Source organism: Anolis sagrei, chromosome 5, assembly GCF_037176765.1.
Source record: "Anolis sagrei isolate rAnoSag1 chromosome 5, rAnoSag1.mat, whole genome shotgun sequence".
In the NCBI taxonomy this organism is placed as follows: domain Eukaryota; kingdom Metazoa; phylum Chordata; class Lepidosauria; order Squamata; family Dactyloidae; genus Anolis; species Anolis sagrei.
In genome coordinates this window covers 65246598-65271026 of record NC_090025.1, presented here as the reverse complement: position 1 = coordinate 65271026, position 24429 = coordinate 65246598, and the positions used below count along the sequence as shown (strand labels likewise).

The following is a 24429-nucleotide window of genomic DNA, read 5'->3' as shown; positions in this document are numbered from 1 at the left end:
AAGAATTTGTGATGACTTTTTTTTTTTAATATCGGAAAGAAGATTTTATGGCTACTATAGGAAAGTTGAAAAGGAGGAAGGAGAATTTATTTTGTAACACTGTAAACCCCTACTAGAAACTATTGATGTGTCCCTATGTTCTCTTAATCTGTAATGGCAGCACTTCATATTATCTTTCAATTGACAAACACTCGCTGCAGGAAAACAGAACACAGTCAATATAAAAAGGAGGAATAACTTTATAAACCTTCTATCCTAAAACAAACTTCAAAAATAAGCATAATGATGGGTGCAGAAAAATCGCCAGTACTTTAACGGTTCATCCATCTGTAATTTCTGCTTATACACAAAAGACCCATATACCTTAGCAAAGAAAGGAATGGCTGCATTAAAAGGTACCCCTTCCAGTATTGTAAATAATAGGAAGTGTTATCATATTTAGTGTTCCGAATACCACTTATTTACAGATTGTATAAAACAACAAGGTATATTTCCCTCCTCTTGGGATCACTATAGAGAAGATGGGAAAGTATTCACAACTACTCCTGTTTATTTATTTTTTTAATATTGGAAGTACTAGCTACTGTTTGCAGATGAACATGCAACTACAAGCAAGATCTTATTTTACAATCTGCAAGTCAGACTTTACACAACCAAAGCATAGGGTTATGTAAACAATACATTCCCAATAGGGGTTACTACACAGATGGCATTCCAATTATGTCATAATCATTGCTCATCTATATGAAATGAATGACAGCCTTTGCACTCCAGATCAGTTAATGCAGTAACCATCAGTTTATGCCTAAGAAGAGATACATTTGTAACTTCAACAGGCACTTCAGAATTAATAAAACCATGAAGCTTCTACATACAAAGGAAGGACTGAATTGAAATAATAACTACACAGAGAACTATAAAGCTAAGCAGTACAGAACATCTAAACAGCAACATCTAAAAGGTGTGCAAGCTTCCCTGAAAACATCACAATCACCATCCTATTAACTTGTATCTGTCTCCCAAGGAAGACAATTTGTAATAATTAAGTAATAAAACAAAACTAATAATGAACACCGTGGAGAAATATCTCATTTCTATATAAAAGGTAAATGTTTCCCCTGACATTAAGTCTAGTTGTGTCCGACTCTGGGGGGCGGTGCTCATCTCCATTTCTAAGCTGAAGTGCGGGCATTGTTCGTAGATACCTCCAAGGTCATGTGGCCGACATGACAGCATGGAGCGCCATTACCTTCTCGCAGAAGCGATACTTATTGATCTACTCACATTGTCATGTTTTCAAACTGCCAGGTTGGCAGAAACATCTCTATGTAATGGTGTGATTTAATTACAATAACAATACGTACATGCACTAAGAGAAAACACAAGGGAAGAATGACATTTCAATGTGAGCTCTGGGACAATAAATGTGCCAGTACTGGTGAAACTGAATGTAAAGTTTCCTAACTCATACACTTGCTGACAGAAAAAGGGATGCATAAATGTAAGGCTTCTTATACATTTTGAGCAACAGGTTGTCTTACAAGGTCCTAAAGGATTACCTGCTTTCCAGTGGCACATTACTGCCAAGGACCCAGCTGTCCTGCAGCTGGACTGACTCAGGTGTGGTTTGCAGCTCGGCGGGCAAAGCAGCCGGCGGGGCCGGACTCTGGTTCCTCCTATTTGTCAGTGAGTTTCTGTTAAGGGACGTGATAGATGGGTGATGCTGTGCTGAATGTTGCTTGTGAGAAGGTGGCAAAGGCTGCAGGGTCGACTGGCCTTGATTATTTGGAGGTTGCTCTGAGAAGAAAGAAAATTAAACATGGTTATACATCATCCTTACTTTTTGCTAAACCTCGATTAGTAACTGAAATGAAAGCCCATTGTCTAATATACTGCACTGTATTCTATTAGCTGGTTTCAATGACATTCTTTTAAGAGCTAGTTTACCCTTGACAGGCAAAGATGTAATTAATATACCACAGATGGTGCAACTGCTTTTGTTTTTAATTTATCTCATTTTTTTTCAAAACCAGGTTTATTAACACCTACACAAAACAACAACTGAGAGAGTCTCTACCAAGCCCAAGAACTGTTTTTTAAACAAAACAATTAAATGGGCAATTTAAGCAGACTACAAAGATTTTTTGAAATGTGTATAATCCCTATAATTATTTAACCGAAGATTTAAAAGCTTTATTTAACTGTAATAAATTATTGTAAGCAAGTTGCTAAACAGCAGTAGACTACTCTAGTTTAGTGCATTTCAAATAAGGCAGATCTGCACTATGATCTGCTAATAGATGCTAAGTATTCTTTAGCAGAAGGTCACTCTGTGAAGCAGATGTTGCTTCATGGATATTTAACAGACTGAATCACATCTGATTACAACGTCAGAAGACTCGTATACTTAATGACCGTTACATCCATTAGAACACACACAGAACAGATTTTCCAATTTCACACTATGTGGTATAACTATGTTTTAGAGTAAGCCACAGGTAATCAGAGAATCCTGCCACCACGACAGTAGTATAAATGTCACAACAACAAAAAGTACACACATTATTTCAAAGCAATGGTACAACTACCACTGGTTTTCACAGCACGTTTCACATCTTCTGTGGTTAATAAGGGGTTCTCTTGTACTTTGGGTACATTATAGATATAAATGGTAGACATTATAGGTGGGGCTCCTGAGAACATGTTTTTGCCGTGTACACAAGGGTAGAAGTAAATTTCCTCCTGTTGACTCAAATGGTAGCAATATAGCACCCAACTGTTTCAACTTAACAAACATTTAAATTAACTGATAGAGATCCCTAAGATAGGTATCGGTATGTGTGCAGTTGACTTCAAATCAAATGTCAACTTATGGAAGTCTCATGAATTTTGTAGGGGTTTCTTAGGCAAGGACTAATTAATTAATTAATTAATTAAATAACTTTATTTATAACCCTCCCTATCTCCCTATGCTGCAGGGCTGTAGATGGGGAATTTTTTAAAATTAAAATAAAAACCTGGTTTACTCAATAATTTTAACTGGTTAACCAAATCCCCATCTAAGTCTATGAGAAGCAAAAATTATACCAGTCCCTCCAGAAATGCAAGCACTATCACTAGCAAATGTTGACAATTTATTCACAGTTATTACTTGTAGCAATAGCTGATATAGTGGAAGCAACCAAGTTGGCCCACCCATAACTGGAAGGCAAAGCCTAAGGCATGGGAGGGATTTGAAGCCCCCTCCCAAATGAAGGAGACCAGAAATTTGATTTAATTAAGTCTATATAAAATATAGAATGAACCATACTATTTAAATTATTTTGTGTTGTGGGACTACTTTTCATGATTCGCTAAAAAAATATTTTTCAACCCTTGCCCCTGAAAATTTTTTCTGGCTATGGCCCTACCTTGAGGGGACTAGTCAGAATTGGTTTGGCTAGTTCTTTCTTCTGAAATATAGCCTAGAGCAAAGTTTCTTAAATGTTTTCTACTTGCTACCCCTTTCCACCTGAGAAATGTTTACGTGATCCCAGGTATATAGGTATAGTTATTAAAAAGTTAAAATGGTTATTAAAAACCCAAAATATTTATTGATTATAAATCAGCATTTACAAGGCTAGCTAAATAGACTGATTTTCCTTTTCCTATTTGTGGACTACAGCTAAAGCATTTTTGCAGAATCCAGTGTAGACATTGCATATTGTTGCTAACAGACCTGTGTAAATGGGTGACGTTCAGAAATCTTTTTCTGAGACAATTTTTTTTTCTGATCCCAACATTGAGCCAATAGGATCCCATTTAGGGGTCAGGATCCACGGTTCAAAAAGCAGTGACTCAGAGCACTTGGTATTTGTTAGCAGTTTCCTACCAAAGTAGTAAACCAAAAGAGATGACCCCGCTTAACTGCCAAGTTCAGTCAAAATCTGACGTCTTTAGAATATCAAGGTCCCACTACCAGGGTTAAAATTTTTCAAACAATCCACAAAGTTTTTCATACTATGCAAAGAAAAAAAAAGCTTTTAAAAATCATATGAAGAAAGTGTTATCATTCAGGCAGCATACATTTAATCAGCTTTGTCTTTACAGACACCAGTGGGTGTCGGCGCGTATGATTAGAATTGCTATAGAAAGCTTTAAGGCACATTCACAGCTAGCTACAGGATAATTTAACAGGCTAAAGCCCACAAAGGCTTTTTTTCAAGTCTACTTAAAATTTTATCTGATTTAGATTAGAAGTTAATTATCGGCTGGTGGAGAATTAACTTTTGTCATTATGAAAATATATACATATAAAAATGATTACTTGCGCAACAGGAAACCCTATTTTAAGACACCTTCTTTACATAGGATACTAAAATTGTCTCCTGCTTTGAGAAAATACTATTTTTTCCAAAGAACACCTTTCCTTGTGTATTGACAATCTCATTATTGTTCAATGTACTCATTTTAGTACTTTTATCTGAAACTTTACTTCTGAAGTCTGACTCTGAATTTGACTTTACAACATTGTAATATTTGCCCAAAATTTCCATTTTGTTTTAAATTTGTAATTATTTTATTGAGCAGTTCCAGTTTTTATAAAACAAGAAGGGGAAAGAGAAAGCAGGAAAGAGAACAGGAGTCAATGAAATAATGAGCGAAAAAGGGTGAGGGTTGCTAAAACTTTCATTTTGTTTTCGAATGCACAATGAAACCAAATAAAGTGGTGGGAATAACTTTGTCATCTGTGACTGCTAAGTCATAGAAACCTATAATACAAATATAAATAGTTTAAGCCTTAGAGACAATTTCCTCTTTCCCTCTTTAGTTTGCATGAAGATAAAACCCCTCTACTGCAACCAATTATTCCAACATTTAAATAAGAAATAAGAAAAAAAAACACTTGACAGCTTAATTCTATGCCTGTTAATGCCAACTGAGTCCAATGGAGTTTACCTCCAGATAGGTAGGTATGGATTCTAGCCTAAACTGATCTGGAAATAATTTTCATTGACAATGATGGGAGTATTGCGTAGACATTGGTACAACTGAGCAGCATATGTATCTTTATTGGAACTATGGTTTCAGTCTTGTTTCATACATTTTAAAGTACATGGAGGCAATACAAAAAACTACAACCACTGCACCTTCAGTGCACAGTGGTAAATTGTGAAACACAAGCCCCTCACCAAGAAAGGCAAATAATTCAGACACCTAAGTCAAACTATGGGAAGAAACTACTTTTAGCAGTCTTCGTCTTCAGGGGACACAATGCTGAGGATCTTTTCTGCAAAGCCACTCCAAACTACTTTGCATAGTAACAGTGAGAGCTAACAACCATATTGCAAAGATTACAAGTATGGATTGAGGAGGCCCAGGCCTAAATCTCCATTCAATCACAAACCATTTGGCTGAGCCTGGATTCAGTTGTTAACTCTTTTATAAACCTACACAATTCTGTCTTATTTCGATTTGAGAAAAAGGAGGGATTAATGTAATGTAATTCAATACATAGTCACAGCCCCGATTGCAGTTGGTTTAAACTAGGACATAGATGCTTTCAGACTAATTTTCTGATCCATGTAAAAGGAGGGTGATGGAGAACATGTAGAAAAGCTTGTTCCTATTCAACTTCAAGTTCACTTTATTACGGTCAATGACGAAGGCGCAAGAATTGTGTATAATACCCCCAGAGCTACAATTCTCAGCTTGCTCTAGCCATAAGCAAGGATGGGGGATACTGGGAATTAGAGTTCAACAACATCAGGATGGTCACATTACACAAGCCAACAAGTATTTTTCATCAAATATAATTTTAGATCATTCTTATAGAGTTTTTGTGATGAATTCAGATCTGTGATTTTTCTCTATGACGTGTAGTTTTTATGATGAGGCTAATCGAATAATTAATGCATTTACGCACTAATATCAATGAGATTCTATCAATGAGATATCAGTGCTTAAATGCATTAATTATTTTATTAGTCTAATCACAAAAACTACACATAATAGAGGAAAAAGTAAACACCTATTTGAATTCAGAGCAAAAAACTCTATAAGAATGACCTAAAATTAAATCTGATGAAAAATACTTGTTGGCTTGTGGTTAATTAAATTCCATTGATAGCAATGCGTAAATGCATTAATTTTTCAATTAGCCTCATCGCAAAAAATACATGTGATAAGAGAAAAAAAATCTAAATTCAGCACAAAAAAACTATATAAGAATGAACTCAAATTAAATCTGATGAAAAATACTTGTTGGCTTGTGTTACATGAATATGATGTGAAATGTGCAGACTTTACAGTAGTCCGCTGTAATGTACCATTCATCATAATTTAAAAATGTGATGTGATAAGAAAAAAGACATATTTAAAATCGGCATTAAAATGGATTTAAACTGTGCTACTTTCATTTCCGATGATAAAATTTTTTTTGATTTTGTTGGCTTGCGTTATTACCATAATCTGCCATAATGTTAAATTAAGATACAGTACAACTTTCTCCAATCAAGTGCATTCCATTTGCATTGACTATACTTTATAATATCCTCAGCAAAGTTAAGGAAGTGTAGTATTGTATTCTGTCCAGAAAAGATCAGTATTCTGTTGTTAAGATAATACAGACAAAAGTGTTTTAAGAGCAGAAGTCAATCTAGTCAGGTACCATTCATTGATGGATTTGCCACCCTACACACTAGGGTTTTGAAAGTAATTTCTGATTTACTGTTCTGGGATTCTCATCCTTTCAATTGCATCTATCAGTTTTAGGGTACTCATTCAGCTGGGGTTGTTATTATTTTGTTACAAAATAAAGATGATAATCCTAAACAACTGGCAACTTCAGAGTAAGCAGTTTTATGATTGTGTCTAAGGTGGCCAATTACTGTGTCTCTCATAACTGGATGGCAGATGAATGTTCATGAGGTACAGTTTCTCGTGTCTTACTGCTGCTATGACAGAGAAGCAACACTTGTCAAGCTTATTCATCCAATAGAGCTATTAAAGGCACTGCAACACCTTTCAAAGTCAGGTGTTGGCAATCCTAATTGATACATGTAGAGGAAGATTCTTTTCAGTCTCAGTGAAATGTCAGTCAGCTGATGAGTAATTCTGATGAGGTGCAGCCAAACGTATTCCAGCTCTCTGGCTGACAGCTCCATTTTTGATGCTAAGTCAGAGAGAAAAGAGACAAGACATGCAGCCCAAGGATATAAAGGCAACAGCTACAATTCATTTTGGATTTAGGGAGAAACAGAAATTTAGAAGCGTATACTATTGATTTATTTAAGGCAAGAAAGAGATTATTTGAGCAGCCAAATAACACGATACAGCACACTTTTTATTACACATCGCTCACCTACTCCTGACCAATCTCATTCCATGTTGCAACATGTGCAATAGAAACATTTGTCAATATTCTGTGAACTGCTCATTATTTGAACATGCACCATGATGCGGGATAGGCATACTATAAAAAGCCCCTACATTAATGATAATGAAGTGGTAAAAATTTAGTATATCATGGCTACACTATATGCAGATTGTTTGCTGGCAGTATATTTATTTATTTATTTCCGTCACTTTTACCCCGCCCTTCTCACCCCCAGGGGGGGGACTCAGGGCGGCTTACAGAGGAAGGCACAATTCGATGCCTTTGTCACATATACATACATATATAAGCAAATTAAACAATTACAAATTAAAGATTAAAAACATCACTACACAACAATACAGTAACACAGTAGTAGACTAATCCTGAGCTCAGCGTTCGGAGTTTCGTAAATCCGTTCCGTCTCGTCAAATTCCAGCTCGTCACCAGGTTTTCTTTAGCTGCCAGGATGTTCAAATGCCTGGTCCCATATCCAGGTTTTCAACTTTTTCCTAAATGAAAGAAGGGACGTTGCCGATCTAATCTCCCCGGGGAGTGAGTTCCACAGGTGGGGGGCCACCACCGAGAAGGCCCTGCTCCTCGTCCCCGCCAATCTCACTTGTGATAAAGGCGGGGTCGAGAGCAGGGCCTCCCCGGAGGATCTTAGGTTCCGAGGTGGGACGTAGAGGGAGATCCGTTCGGACAGATACACTGGGCCGGAACCGTATAGGGTTTTGTAGGTCAAAACCAGCACTTTGAATTGTGCTCGGAATTGGATCGGCAGCCAGTGGAGCTAACACAACAGGGGGGTGGTGTGCTCCCTGTATGTCGCTCCGGTAAGCAATCTGGCTGCCTCCCGCTGGACCAGTTGGAGTTTCCGAGCAGTCTTCAAAGGCAACCCCACGTAGAGTGCGTTGCAGTAATCCAATCGGGATGTAACAAGAGCGTGGACCACCGTGGCCAAGTCCGACTTCCCAAGGTACGGGCGCAGCTGGCGCACAAGTTTTAGTTGTGCAAAAGCTCTCCCGGCCACCGCCGAGACCTGGGGTTCCAGGCTCAGCGATGAGTCCAGGATCACTCCCAAGCTGCGAATCTGCGTCTTCAGGGGGAGTGTAACCCCGTCTAACACAGGCTGTAACCCTATGCCCTGTTCAGCCTTACAACTGACCAGTAGGACCTCTGTCTTGTCTGGATTCAATTTCAATTTGTTAGCTCTCATCCAGTCCGACACAGCCGCCAAGCACCGGTTCAAGGTCTGTACAGCCTCCTTGGTGACAGGTGGGAAGGAGTGACAGATTTGGACATCATCTGCGTAGAGATAACATCTCATTCTGAAACTCCGAATGATCTCCCCCAGAATTGAACCCTGTGGGACTCCACACAACAACGGAGCCAAACAGGTGTCACCCAATAACACCTTCTGGGTCCGTCCCTCAAGGAAGGATCGGAGCCACCGCAGAGCAGTGCCTCCGAGCCCCATGTCCATGAGGCGCCCCAGAAGGATACCGTGATCGATGGTATCGAAGGCCGCTGAGAGGTCCAGCAGAACTAACAGGGACACACTCCCCCTGTCCAGCTCCCTGCGAAGATCATCTACCAAGGCGACCAAGGCTGTCTCAGTTCCATGTCCCGGCCTAAAGCCGGACTGTATATTCAACTTTTCGTCGCATAATAGACACACACCCTTATTTCAGCCAAAAAAGGCATTAAAATGTGACTACTATGCAATTAAATGGTCTTGTATTTTAAAAATAAGTATGTCCATGGAATAAACGACATGTTTACTCTTTTCATATGTTCAAGTATACACAGATGTATTGTGGCTCCAAAATGTGAAATTTGTGTAATCATTAGTCTACTTATTTATCTGCATTCCAGATTCTTTCAAAAATATGTTGGCCAGATACAATACTAATACAATACAATCCTAATTCAAAGTTATGGGCAATGAACTATGGTAATCAGGAGAATTAGGCCCTCAGTAGCTAGAAATGATACACACGCGATTCTCTTGTTAACCAAAACTCTCAAACACCCAGCAAAAAATATCAAAGAAATACTACTTTAAATAAATATTAAAATACACATATAATACAGTAAAACTCTGTTACATAAAGTCTTGTTTGCAATGGTTTGTCTCAATTTGCTTTTCATTATTATATTTCAGTATTAATGTCAAGTCAATACATTTGTTTGGTTTGCAAATCACGTGGTTCATTAAATTGCTCCCCTAACCATTTGCATTCAAAACCACTCTTCTCAGTGTTGTTTTGTACACGGAAAACAGAAACCTTTTTTTATTATGCATATAATGCAGGAATGAACAAGATACAATGCAGTGCAAGGCATTTTGTCTCTCGTGAACTTTTTTTTTTGGCTATCAATATCTTTTCTCCCGAGAGGGTTTTAGTGCCTTTAAGAGTTGCAGTTGATGACATTCAACAGGTATAGCTTTTCCAAGAGTAGTAACGCCAGTGGGATTGGGATCGTGCTTGAAGCATCTAAAAATACCTAACTGCACCATTGGGTAAGCATTATACAACATCCCAAGCTACAAAATGGAAATATGTACAAAGACCTTACTTAGGGTTACGGATGTTTTAGAGCAGTGGTTCTCAACCTGCGGGTCCCCAGATGTTTTGGTCTTCAACTCCCAGAAATCTTAACAGCTGGTAAACTGGCTGGGATTTCTGGGAGTTGTAGGCCAAAACACTTGGGGACCCCCAAGCTGAGAACCACTGTTTTAGAGAAATGTATAGCCCCTCCAGCCCCTAGAGTTCAAAGAGACTATAGTCCTTAGAATTCAAACTATTTCATTTTTCCACTCCAAAATGTCTGAAAATGATATGTAGGTGTTCTGACTGAAGTCATTGTATTCACAATTTTAGGGGAAGTTTTTCTACTACTTTCTCTACGTAAGGATAGAAACTTCAAGGCAGGAACCAAGGATCCTTTGACATTACAGATTTATAGCATTGTGATTCCACGTTGACTGCTACACCCCAAAGATTCTTGGGATTTGTAGTTTAATGAGACACTGAAATTCTGTGGCTGAAAATTCTAAATAATTCCCTAAACTGAAAATCCAAGGATAACAATAGATGGAAACATGTAGATTAAAAAGGAGTCACAGCATTATAATTGTGTTGTGTGAGAGAACTCCTGCTTATTATGTAGATCACTCCATAAAACATTACGCACATTACCCAAACAAGGAAAGAAATAATGGCACCATCAACCCCAACACACTGGAGACTAACATGTTTCAGGAGAAAAATTAGGCCAGGCTTGTATGTAAAACACTAGCCCTGTAGCCAAGCGCAACTTGGCATTCTGTCCAGGGAACTGCAAATAAGTGAGTGGATGAAAGGACAAATGTGCCCCTCCTTTTTATCTCTTAGCAAGGAAACCAAATGAACTGCTGGGGAAGAAAAGTGTTTTCTTCTGGACATGGCGTAACATTAAGCCTTTCTTCCCTCCTCTTCCAACCCCCATTAGGGTAGAAGGCTTTTTGCAGGCTAATAGATTTTGCATTCACAAGTGTAAATGCATGTAATGCCTTCTATTTAAATCTAGACAATATAAAATTACAGAAGTTTGGCCAAGTTAATGCCCTAAACACACACACATGCACCCCCCTCCCCGAGATTATATATATGAAAGATTATTAACTATAGATATAACAGTAGAGAAGACAAGGGAAGAAAAAAAATGAGAGTATAGAAATGTAGAAACCAAAGCTTCCAGAGTAGCTCATAAGGTACATTTAGCAGTCCTTCAGTTCTTTAATAACTGAAATTACATTCCACGAATGTACATGTGACTCCAGACATTTTTTTAAAAAATCGTGGAACAAAGCCGGTCAAAAGAACAACTTTTTCATATCACTCCTCATCAAATCTATTCAGATATCATTTCCATAAGAGAGTCCGGGGTTACACTCTAACATTCATTCAGTAATTCTCAAGTCAGACTAAACTTATTAAAACAAATTCGGCTTTACAGATTGAATCTATTTCCATTCAAGTTACTGAACTCATTTTAAACAATAAAATGGCCATCACCTCACTATGTAATTGCATTGTCTATTATCTGCGAACCATGAAAGAAAATTAAAGTAGAGGTGTGTATATGTGCATATACCATTTTAGCTTAAGGAAAGAGGCAAAGGACAAGAAATAAAGAAATCCCTCAAATGATTATGAAGGAGGAAAAATTTTATCCAATCTATCTTTTAAAAGACTGAAAGCATCACTCAACGATAACACAATCCTCCCACACCCCAGGCGTGACTGATGAATCTGAAATGAAGAAAGTTTTGCTTCTTAAAGATAAAAAAGAGATGGAACATGACATCTTCATGCCCGTCACTATTTATACTTACAGTTTTCCAAAACTGCACAGGAGCATCAAACTGACCTTAAAATAACCCATTGGAAAGCCAAACTCAAATGGTCTCTCTTCAGTAGGTGGATTTTAAGGTCAGTTTGAAGTGAAGTATGTATGAACACGTGTGGCCCAGTCATGCAATATTAAAGTGTTTCCTTTTACTGTGACGCTTTCGTCCTAGAGCAGAGACTGCCAGAATAGATAAAAGAAAGGGAGATCACAGCACTTGACTGCACCCATGACTGGGCTCTTTGATTTAAGCATCAAACTGGACCTGGCATGAGTAAAAATCCAAAATTGTATTCAGGCTAGGATAAATCTCCCAAAGTGCAGAACTCTTGTACTATGAAGGGGCAGGTTTCTTTTACACTGTCATTACAATTAGAAGGCAGTGCAGACTAAATTCAACAGAGTGTAAACTTCCAATTATAATATGGCAAAAAGTTTTGTATATTTCACAAAAAGAAGATAAATGAATGTATTTAATATTTCCCTCTCTATTGCATCTCGGTATAAAATGCAAGATGTTAAGATTATGTTTTAAAGAGTATTATACTTTTATAATAACTGCATGTTTTAAAACAGAGTTTTCAGTTTTCATTTATTTTAAGATGTACAAAAATTGCATAAAGCTTCATAAAAATCTCCCATCCATTCAACATGTAAAAAGAAATGGTTTTATACTATAAGTAGAACTTCTTCACATATATGTGCAGACAAAACAGTATTTCTTATAACACAGAAAAGACTTGTAAACAAATAATAATAAAGACATCACAGAAAATATATACACTTTAATTTCATTCTAACACATTTTTGTTAAAATTCAAGCAAAGCTGCTCAGCTATCTCTAGTCTCTACTCCTAGTAGAAGTACTCTAGGAAAAGACTTCTCTAATCTGTGATGGATAAGAAAAATTAAGGGAAAGGGGCAAAATATGTTGCCTCAACATTTTTGTGAAGAGTGAACCTGCTTCAGCTTTCGAGTGTCTATTGTCAATGAGTGAAGTCACAGGTGAAGTCATATTAGTGAAAAAGACAATTGTTGTTGCTGTTAACTTTATTTATACTCCACCTTTCTCCCCATGGGAACTCAAGGCGGCTAACAATCCACACTAGACAAGTTTAAAAAGTGCAATACAAAAGTTAAAAAGCAATTAAATAGTAACAGTGTGGTAAAAAGAGAATTAAAATATAATAAATACACTAAAATGGCCTTTAAAACAGATATCCCTCCAAGCAGGTGTCTTTTGAAAGAGAACTGGAGCAAGTTTTTATTTTGCTTCCGAGGGTTAATTTTCATTGGTGGAGGAATACTGGGGGGTACTGACCACAGGTTTATGTGTATGTTTAAGAGACAAGAAGTATGTATGCAAAGTATCTTTGCAAAACACATTCCCTAGATGCATCAGCACAACTTTTATAAAACAACTTTAAAGCTAAAGTACAATGTAACAAACTCCCCCAAAGATCTCTGTTCAATGGATTTTCTGATAGAAAAATAAAATATAGGAGATTTAGAAAAAGCAAGGCATTTTCTTAGGAAGGGTGCATATTAAAAAACAATTTAATATATACAAAACACACACAAGCAGGATGACACAGATGTTACAACTTGGCCAGTACTAACAGTAATTGTAGTCTTAGTAAATGGGCAGCAAATTCAAAATTAATTTCTTTTTAAAAAGAAAGCTTGAATTGCATGTGCTGGAGAAAACTAACTCAGCATGCGAATTATAAAACTAACTGTGAGAAAACTGATAACTGTGTGAATCTATAGCTTACATTTCTTCTTAGTTATTTTGCAAAATCAATTGTCAGAATAGGTAAAGAAGAGAATATAACAAACGGAGGGGAAGGAATAAAATCACTTTATTTTTTGTTATTAACAAATCAGCATCAATTTTTGGTAAATCATACAGATACAGCGCCTTTTAAACATTTTGCATGTTTCCAATAGAAATAGTCAACCACATACTACAAGCTGCTTTTTTTTCTACAGTATCACTTTCAGACCTTTTGATTTCTAAGTATCTGCATGCTACATATATTTGACAACAATTTTTTTACTTCACCGATTAATACCTCTGTAGAATATACTGCAGGCATTGTAGTTGTTTATAAATTAAAGCCTAGAAATAATTATTTTAAAGAGAAATGACTTTGGAAGAACAAACAGTGCTAAATCAGAAACCTGTAACAGATCTTTGGGAACTCCCTCCCCACCCCCCAAACAATGCTTTGTAGATGCTGTCTTTCACAGATTCTAAAGCCTGGATCAGGATAGTAATTCCATAAATATTATCCCACAAAACTACTTGTGCATAATTATCTATATTAATCACTGGTGGTCTATTAACAGTTTGAAAGAAATGGCTCTCTACCACTTTTCAGTAATTTCCCAGCTGGTTTCCTTGAGGTTATTCTAATTAGCCATAAGCTACTGGGCTTGATCTGAAACGTGGTCTGTATATAAGTAATAATGCTGTTTAAAGTGGTTATTATATTGCAATATATTTACAGCAACCTTCACTAAAACTTTTCATGCATGCATTTTATTTAAAGATGGAACCTACAAATCCAATAGAACAGATCAAAGAACTTTTATAATAGGAATTGAAAAAAGATTATATTTTGAGGTGTAATGACATTAGAATTGTTGTCTGGCACGACACTCTGGCCATGCCATTAAATAAGACAGAGCATCCCAAGAAGAAGTCCATTTGTCTGGCCAGTGACCAGCAAATTGTTTTGTCATCCCTTGCATACTGCCTTGGTGTTGAGAATCTCTCAGAGTCAGGTACAAATAGATAGCTCTATCATGAACAGATCCAAACAGATGTATAGAGCTGGAATTAGTTATTCATAAGTTAGCCCCTGCATTACCTATTGTGTTTATCTCTCGGAGATAACTCTTCAGTCTGAATAAAGGAGTGGGCTAGTTTGGTGTGCACCAGCCAACACTGGTAGGGTTCCTATTTCCTTGTCCTTTGAGTGTGCAGAGGTGATGCCTACTTCTCTTATACTGGTAGGAACTACTCCTACCACCCCCCTCCCGCTACGGCTTTGCCTCTTTCATGAGCAGGGTACAGTGTGATAGACCTGGGACATAGTAAGACTTATTTAACCTGAGTCTGTCCAAGCATATTTTAAGAGGGGAGGGGGATGTAGCAAAATGTATGTGTTGCCCCACTTCCTATCTTAAGTAGTAGGACAGCTGTCATTACCAGTTCAGTCAACTTTTGTACATGGGCTTGAGAATGGACATTTCCTGCCCCCCTCCCCCGCAATCAGCATCTTAGGCTGACACAGAGGAAGGTTGCTGAGATAACCACAGGATGTAAAGCACACTCCGGTAGTAGAAGGCAATAATAATGAACACATAATCACCCATACTTTAATTATTTACATGTGTGAGCAAATCTATCAAAATTTGGAGCTATAGAATTAATAACAGTCATCTCTCCTAGTTAGGCAGGAAACTATTGGAAAAACCAACCCAGCAATTCCAGACACATTGGATATTATGGGTAAGTTCAAGGAATCCAATAAAAAGATTGTTGCTGGGAATAGAGTCAAGCTGCAAAGTATGTAACCAACATTGGAAGCAGAAAATGTCCCTCTCCATACTACTAAAAGTTTGAAAGTAAAGAATCAGAGATTAATTTCCCTTTTATGACAGCCAAAGGCCTGCAGCAAATACCTCAATGTTTCTATTGATAGGGCTGATAAGGACACCAGCTAGAACGTCCCTTCTACCTGAACAGGTGTGACAAAAGAGAAACAATAGAGATGGCTAGTGGAGAGCATTCTCAGACATATCAACATCAAGTTCTCTGATGAACAAAAACTCTCCAGGAGCTAGTGTGGATTCATCAGCCCATAAAAGACACCCAATGTTTTGAAGAAGACAATTGTAGCCTGTGGAGACTATGGTTTTTAATCAGATGTGACTGTAAACAAATAATAAAAACTACTCTGATCTTAACTCAATTCAGTAAAGGTACAAAACAAGAGAGAAATATAACCTTATTTACATTAAGAACTGTGAGCTGACATTTGTGCAAGCGAATTTTGCAGGACTGCAGCCCATTTGAGACAGCTAAAATTGGTATTTTTAATTTACCAACATATTACAAAATCTTTCAATTTCTTTTACATAGGCACACTAATATTACAAAAACATTTGCTTACTTCAATTATGCTAAAAGGCAATTGCTATCCACTATGCAGTGCTTTTGTAAGAAAATGACATAGGATGGAAAGTCACCTCCTGCCAATTAAATAGCTGTCCTAAGGCAAGCACAATTTGAGAAAAGCACCTCCTTATGAAAAGTTTCAATTCTATGAAGAACTTTAACAAATAGAATTGAGGGGAAAGATGCACAAAACATCAGCAAGGAAAAAAAATTCAATGAGGTCCAAGAGTAAAGAAAAAAAAATAAATTGTAGGATTACACTAAATTATTCTTTATCCGTGGGGACTGTTTTTACTTTAGTAAAGTAAAAACTAAAAATATCCTATAATGAGGAACAAAAAGAGAAATAGGGAAAATATATGATACAGGATTTAGGGAAAATATATGATACAGATTTGTTTTGGTAAACTCTCAATTTGTAAAATGGTACACATGCCTGATGCATTTGTAAGATTGTCTAACACTGACACTTTTACAGTGCAATCCCCCATGTGCTTACTCAGACATAAATCTCATTGTGTTTACTTCTGTGGGTGTGTACATGTGCAGGACTGTTGCCTTTATTGCTATTATTGATTTCCCCTTCTTCTGCTCCTAATTGCTGTTCACTAGTAGATAATAAAAGAGGAATAAGGAAGAATAAGCCGGAACATATATCTTGTGTTTCTTGCCTATTTTTTAAAAGAAACATTTAATTAAAGTTAGAATGTTCTGCTACTCATTACTCTAATCACAAAACATTTTCAGAAAGCATTTTATTTGTTTACTTATTACTAATATGTTATTATTGTGCCACTGAAAATATAGGAACATCACCCATCTCTAATAATGTACCTCAGAGTGGGACACTATAGGGTGCAATGTGGGTGTCACTACAGTGAGATGTTTTGAGTGGATGTGCAAGGCTGAGGCAAGCCCTCTCCACAAAAACTGCTCTTAACGTCATGTTTGAAACGACTTCAGGTGAACCGAGGCTCCTTCTTTCACAGCTCACAACAACTCAGCCAGTCCATTTACATGCCCTGCAATGCTATATAGAGCTGCCAACCAGGTGAGTCAGTTCTCCCACTTCATGTGTTCACACTGTTTATTTATTTATTTTTATATGGTTGCAGCAGCAATCTCTTTCATTTGAGCAGCATGGAGCCCCCGGTGGCGCAGTGGGTTAAACCCCTGTGCCGGCAGGACTGAAGACCGACAGGTCGCAGGTTCAAATCTGGGGAGAGGCGGATGAACTCCCTCTATCAACTCCAGCTCCTCATGCGGGGACATGAGAGAAGCCTCCCACAACGATGATAAAAACATCAAATCATCCAGGCATCCCCTGGGCAATGTCCTTGCAGATGGCCAATTCTCTCACACCAGAAGCGACTTGCAGTTTCTCAAGTCTCTCCTGACACGACAAAAAAAAAAAAAAAAAGCATGGAGGCTGGTAGGAAAGGGAAGGTAGTTTTCTACAGGGTGAGGTAGCATAACTTCCTTTTTTCAAAACTTAATAAAACCCATTGTATGAATCAGATTTTTAATTTTTTTTATAATGTAGGCGCATACCTAAAGTTTTGCTTTACGTAGTTTTGAAGATCAAATTAGGTAAGTGATGTCCCCCATTCTCCATACACTGAGTAAACTGATTTCTGGCGTTTGTCATGACTCTTTTCAGCATAGCAGGCGTTATGGTGGCAATTTCTTCCTGGATGTTGGTCTTCAAATCTTGTAGGGTCCTTGGACGGTTTTACATAAACACGGGATTTCAAAAAAACCCATAGAAAAAAATCACAAGGGGCCCAAATCTGGAGAGCGGGCCGGTCACTCCAAATCCACTCGAAAAGTAGGCCTCAATGGCAAAATCATGCTCCTCACTGTTCCAATGCATGATGGCGACTGAACTGTGTCAGGACAAAACTTTATACTCCCGCCTACCGAACGAGACCACTAGCGCGCCACTATGCCTTCAACTGACGAAATAGCACGCATTTTAAAAAAGGAAGTTATGCTGCCTCACCCTGTATTTTTTTAATCCATTTAAACACACCTCATATATTCAAAGTTCGTTTGTATTTCCCAATCACTACCCTGCCTTAGTTTTCTCACACTATATGAAGAGGCAGCATGGACCAGACACCATGACCCCTTCTCCTTTCCTTCCCATTGCTTAAGACTGAGTCAGAATACACCAAATAATGAGTAACTGGCAGAAATCATGTTACCTTATTCTTTTTTTTCGTGTCATGACCGACTTGAGAAACTGTAATTTGCTTCTGGTGTGAGAGAATTGGCAGTCCGCAAGGACGTTGCCCAAGGGACACCTGAATATTTTTTTATGTTTTACCATCCATGTGGGAGGTTTTTCTCATGTCCCTGCATGGGGAGCCAGAGTTGAAGGAAGTAGCTAATCTGTGCTCTCCCCGGATTCGAACCTGCGACCTGTCGGTCTCAAGTCCTGCCGGCACAAGGGTTTAACCTGAAAAGTAGTGAAAGGTAACACAATTCTACTTCATTACTGCAACAAATAACTTGTTATCAAAGCTATTACTATTTACTTTCAAGGGCTGCACAAGGCATCAACAATAACAATCTGCAGGAGAAGGTCTATCACATGCCTCTATCTGACCTACAACCAGGAGCAAGACTGAAATAGAGACACTTTTACTTTGTGATTGTTCAGTGCACATAAACTTTGTTTCACGAACAATATTATTTTTAAAAATGTTTAATATTAAATTTATTTATTTATTTATTTAAAACATTTATATTCCTCCCTTCTTACCCCGATGGGGACTCAGGGCGAAGCACAGCATATATACAGCAAACATTCAATGCCAGGACAAGAATCCATTTCATGCATACATAAACATTAAAAATATTTGTCTCAATATTAAAATACGCTGTTTAAAACTATCTTGATCATAAGCGTCTAATCTAATTGGCCTGGTAAGGTTTCCTATCGCTGCTTTATTACCTTGTCCTGAAAGCTTGGTCCCACAGCCAAGTTTCTACCATCCTTCTGAAGAACAGGAGGGAGTGGGCCAATCTGATCTCACCAGGAAGGGAGTTCCGTAGCTGGGGGCATCACAGAGAAGGCCCTCTGTCTCGTCCCCACCAATCGTACCTATAACAATGGCAGGATGGATAGCAGGGCCTCCTCGGAGGATCTTAATCTCTGTGGTGGTTCATAGGGAGAGATGCGTTCAGATAGGAAAATTGGGCTGGGGCTGTTTAGGGCTTTATAGGCCAAAGTCAGCGCTTTGAATTGTTTCTGGCAGCAAACTGGCAGCAATCAGGTTATGTATATGAGGTGGCTATGAAATGTAAATAAATTTCATGCTTGGCCTTGAAACCCATTTCTGAAACATCTCTTTATATTTGTATATGCAAATACAAGTATTCTAGAATCCAAACAAAATCCAAAATCCCAAACATTTCTGGTCCCAAGCATTTAGTATAAGGGCAACTTGTATTTATATTTTTAGATAGTTTTTATGTGAAGTGTTTGAATTTTAAACCACAATAAGAATTACAATCAACAATCTACAAACTGTGGTTTGATTTAGACAGGCATCTTTGTTTACCAGCCTACAATGACAATCTTATTGTGCTTAAATTCTATGGAACACTGTTTAAGAGTACTTCTGATTAGGTATGGAGCTTACAAAGTAGCAATATACAGAACTAGAAAAGGCATCAAGTCTCTATGTTAAATCATCCTCAAGAGAAAACAGCTTCCATATATACTGGTGATGACTCCTTTCAGAATTGTTTCAGTAAACAGTTTCTTCTCTGAGTTAATGAGACCCCAATAGGGGGAATGGGAAAACTGGACCTGAGACACTTTTTCTTTCGCCTTACTAAGCTTATCCATTATACAAATAATTAAATGTAGGAAAAAGCTGAAAGGGTGTGTATGTGTGTGTGAATTACCACGCAAATCTGTACAAAGGTACCTGTCTCTCAGACACTCTTTCTCAGACTCTGCCTGCTGCAGTGCAGCCCCCCTGGGGACACTAGCGCTCACCCAGATTGAAGACTTTCTCACTCCTGGCTGTTTGGCAAGTAGCTTTCTTGAACATTGATTATAATGTATCCTGTCTCCTATCATAAACTGTACGTGGCACAATGAGGCAGATGTAGGGGTTGGTAAATGGCACTTGACAGGTTTGGTCTGTATACATACCCAATTGCCAGCCATTTTTCTTCATCCTTTCTGTGCTTTGGAAAGAAGGAGACATGAGCCACACAAGCATGAGAAATGATGTTTTTCCCCTCACTGTTAGGCACCATTGTCTTTCCCCCTCTTTGCCTGCAGGAAGCTGTGCAGCCCCCCTCCCTTTAATAACACTCTTCCTTGAAAAGAAGGCTAGACACAAGAGAGAGACTGAAATGTGAGAATAAAAGATGGAAAAGTCTTCTCATTGGCATGTTCCCAGGCTCAATCTATCTTCCCTGCTCACACTTTAGTAGCAGGACGGAAAGCAGACAGACTGAACTGTGCCAGAAAACAGAGAGATAATGCATGTATGTTCACAAGGCATGAAAACTGTGATATTGTATGTCTGAATCAATCTAGCCATAGACAGCTCTAGGAATAGTGTCAGTTTTTACAGCAAAAAATGAAGGGGAAGCAAAGACATGTTTCTAAAGGTGTGGCAGCTTGGTTCTATGGAAGTAGTTTCTATTAAGTTATACGGAAATTAAGTTGGAAGTAAAGAGACTAACTGGCACATACAATGAGCCGAAGTCTGGTCTTCATGGAGCTCACCACAAGTGTACCCTTTGAGGTTACCTCTATAAAATGCAAATCCTTTCTTTGAAATAGTTGTTTTCTGGTGAGTGGAGTCTCAAAGACAGATTAATTCCCTTTTGCCGTAGGCACTGTTAAGTACCAGCCCATTACAGACATTCTTTTCCCAGGAAAGGGGAGGGAGGAGAGTCCTGCTGGAAGGGCTATGTATTAATATCTGTACTTCTTTCATCTGTTGTCCTTAGCTATGAATAATTAATCTAGCTACCATCCCACGGGGGTCCTTCACCTCATGTGCCTGTTTTATCAAGGCTCTGAAATTTCCAAAGCCCACAGAAGTTGTGAAATCATTTTGCTAAAGCCATTCACTACCTGATACCATAAGTAGTAGTTAACTGCTCCCTCCAAACTTCCACACAACCTGCCATAGCTCATTTAAGGGCTGTTAGAGCCAGGTTTGGTGGTGAAGCAGAAGCAGTTGCTTTACGCAGCAGATTCTGGGGGCCGAAGGCCAAGCTGTGCCTCTGCATTTCTTAAAAATAATGTATGCAGAAAGTGTCATTTTGACTTTTGTTTAACTTGTGAATATCTAAATTTATCACAGAGAGGAAGAAAAACTCTCTTGAGCTTTAGGCTGCTTCCCATTTCTGCCTTTTAAAAAATTGCCTTCGGAATAACTGGCTCATTGCCGTGTGAGCTGAAACCAGCCATTCGTGGATTAAGCAGAATGGAGAGTATTTGCCTAACCTAGAGACTGATGAGCCATCACAAAATTGTGCATGTGCTGCTACTCAGGCTGTAGCACTAATGTTTGCTAAAATTTGTTGTCACTTTTGGGTGTAGTGTCATTTAAAAGTACTACACAATTTTAAAAGATATTGCTTAAGCCATCTTCAAGCAGGACAAAAAGCACATTGAAGTGTGGATGGAGGAGTGTTAAAGGCTAAAAGCAGTTACTCACTGAAAAAGACTCTGGGAACTACATTAATTTTCTGAATTGTATACTGTGAGGTGCCATCAAGAAGATGAAACATGGGTTCCTTCTAGGAAACGATAACACAGAGAAGCAAGACAAATAGCAATAGTTCAGACAAACTAACACTTTAATAAAGAGCGTTTGGAGCTAATCTGATTATTTTTCAAACCTACCTATTCCTTAGGCAAAGACAAAGGACAACATTATTCTCTGATGGAGATGCTATGCAGATTCAAAGAATCAAAAGCACATTACTAAAATTGTAGAAGCATTGATACATTTGAAACCTCTGATTGAAGCCAACAAATCAATAGTTGAAAGTATTAGCTACTACTGGACAAGAGAATTTCACAAAGAATTAAAGATGAATTACAGCAAGATAATTTCAGAAAAACTAACATTATAAATCCATCACAAACACTCCAATACTTCCACTGCAAGCCAATGATACAGCTTTAAAGCCTTACATATTTACAACCAGTGTATTTTCCTTGAAGGATACATGTCAGCTTTAAGAAACACCTTTTGGATTTGTCGTTTTTATCACCTCCATCTAGAGTGCCTGCTGACAGATCAGCAGCATGTCAGAAATGGGTGAAGAACATGAAGATATACAAGTGTGAATTTTATGAATTCTGTTGCTCCTACTATGCCATATATTTTTGGGCAGTAAGACAATATAAGTACTTGGTTTCAACACCCCATGTTGTGCATCTCATCCCAGTAGCAATTACAGCAAGAGTCCAGCTGTAAAAACCTGATGGAGATGCTGTGCAGATTCAAAGAATCAAAAGCACAATTCATTAGAAGTGCTTCACTTGGTTTCTGAAGCATTTTCGCTACAGGCGCACACTGGCAGAGAGGTTCAAGGTCATTCTTATTCTTGCCTTTTTCCTCCTCAGCAGAGGGCAAGCTACTGGAAAGCAACCCAGAAATGTAAGATTGCCTCAGATTCCTTTTTAAATTGTTCCTGAAAGTGTTTGGAAGGTGAGGAGTGTGAAATCACAACACAAAAGTAAAAAAAAAAAAAAATAGACCTTGAACACACTTCTGAATAAAGCACTGCATTAATTCAAAATAAAAAGACCACCATCTTAATACTATTTATAGGAAGTCATACTCATTGCTAGCTGAAGCAACTAGAAGAATCAAACACTGCAGCCACTTTTTGTTCAATAAAAACAAAATCATGCTGCTTTATATTCAGACATCATAACAACAACCCCTGACAGCAGAGAAATCAAATGTGTCAAGTGAACTCTTTAAAGGACTAAGAAATCACATAGAGAAAATTAAATTTTAAGAATTATTGTGTTCATACTTGAAGCAGCCAGTGCCTATGAAACAAGGACATTCTTAACAATTAAAATAATTTTTATTCTTTTCGCCTTCAACTAAATTCCACTTAAGATCCTTACATATCACTTGCTATAGATATTTTTTTCTTTCTTTAAATTACTATTTTCTAATTTATAGGACATGAACCACAACTGGGTAGGTTGCACAACAAATACTATGGCCATTTCAGAGAAACAGTGAGAGGCCTATGATGAGGAAAACAAAACAGAAATAATAATAATAAAATAATATATTATGGAAAACATTACAATTTGACCACATTTTCCAATATGGGCTTCTGAACTTGCTGACCGAAGGTCGGTGATTTGAATCCGAGGAGTGGGGTGATCTCCCGTTGTTAGCCCCTGCTTCTGCCAACCTAGCAGTTTGAAAATATGCAAATATGAGTAGATCAGTGGTTCTCAACCTGTGGGTCCCCAGGTGTTTTGGCCTACAACTCCCAGAAATCCCAGAAAGTTTACCAGCTGTTAGGATTTCTGGAAATTGAAGGCCAAAACATCTGGGGACCCACAGGTTGAGAACCACTGGAGTAGATCAATAGGTACCGCTCCAGTGGGAAGGTAACAGCGCTCCATGCAATCATGCTGGCCACATGACTTCGGAGGTGTCTACGGACAATGCTGGCTCTTTGGCTTAGAAATGGAGATAAGCACCACCCCGCAGAGTTGGACTCGACTAGACTTAATGTCAAGGGGAAACCTTGACTTTTACTTTGCCTGTTTTTATTATTTTAGAGAGATAATTGGTAAATATAACTCATAGGTACCATTAAAATTGACTAGTGTACTAAAATAGGAAAAAGTTACATAATAAGCTGTAAGTGCAAATGAGAACGTAGTTATCCCAGTTCTACCCAAGATGCGTTATTCCTTTTCCATTTGAAAAAAGCAAGAATGGCTAAACTAAGAGGTTTCATATGTGGCAGAAACTGTCTTGTTCATATATACAAGTAGTTTAAAACTATGATTTTCAAGCCCTACATTAAAACCCTGGTGCCTGATGATCATAGCAAACAGCACTAATTATGATTATGGAAGGGAATCAGGGAAGCACTATGCCAGAACTGATGTTCTCCTGAGGTGGTGGACAACAACCTAATTTTTTTTTTTCTGGGAGATTCTGAGAATTGCAGTTCAACCTATCTGGAGGGTACCAGATGGCGGAAGCTAAGTTAAAAATGCACAGAAGAAGGAGGGAAGAGCAACAGAAAATTAGTTAACAGTTGTTAACGGATGTAATCCCCAAAATACCAAGCTGTTGGCAAAATCAGCCAAATTGTGGCATAATCCAGTCATTATTTTGTGATTACAGTAGGAGTGTGGAAAATATTCTATATCCTATTTAAATAAATTAATATTAAACTCAACTTGGTAGTCCCTTTGTTCTAAAGAGCTGCTATGTTGTTTTATTCTTCA

At 38.0% G+C, this 24429-nt stretch overlaps 1 protein-coding gene across 18 annotated transcripts in view; it reads right to left on the bottom strand.

The window, feature by feature from the left end:
* TENM3 (teneurin transmembrane protein 3) overlaps positions 1 to 24429 on the bottom strand; it is a 1604633-nt gene that overhangs the window by 169788 nt on the left and 1410416 nt on the right. For all 18 annotated transcript variants that reach the window (XM_060778662.2, XM_060778660.2, XM_060778663.2 and 15 more), the window contains one exon: positions 1560 to 1797. In XM_060778662.2, the coding sequence (XP_060634645.1) occupies positions 1560 to 1797 (238 nt within the window). The remainder of the gene's footprint in view (positions 1 to 1559; positions 1798 to 24429) is intronic.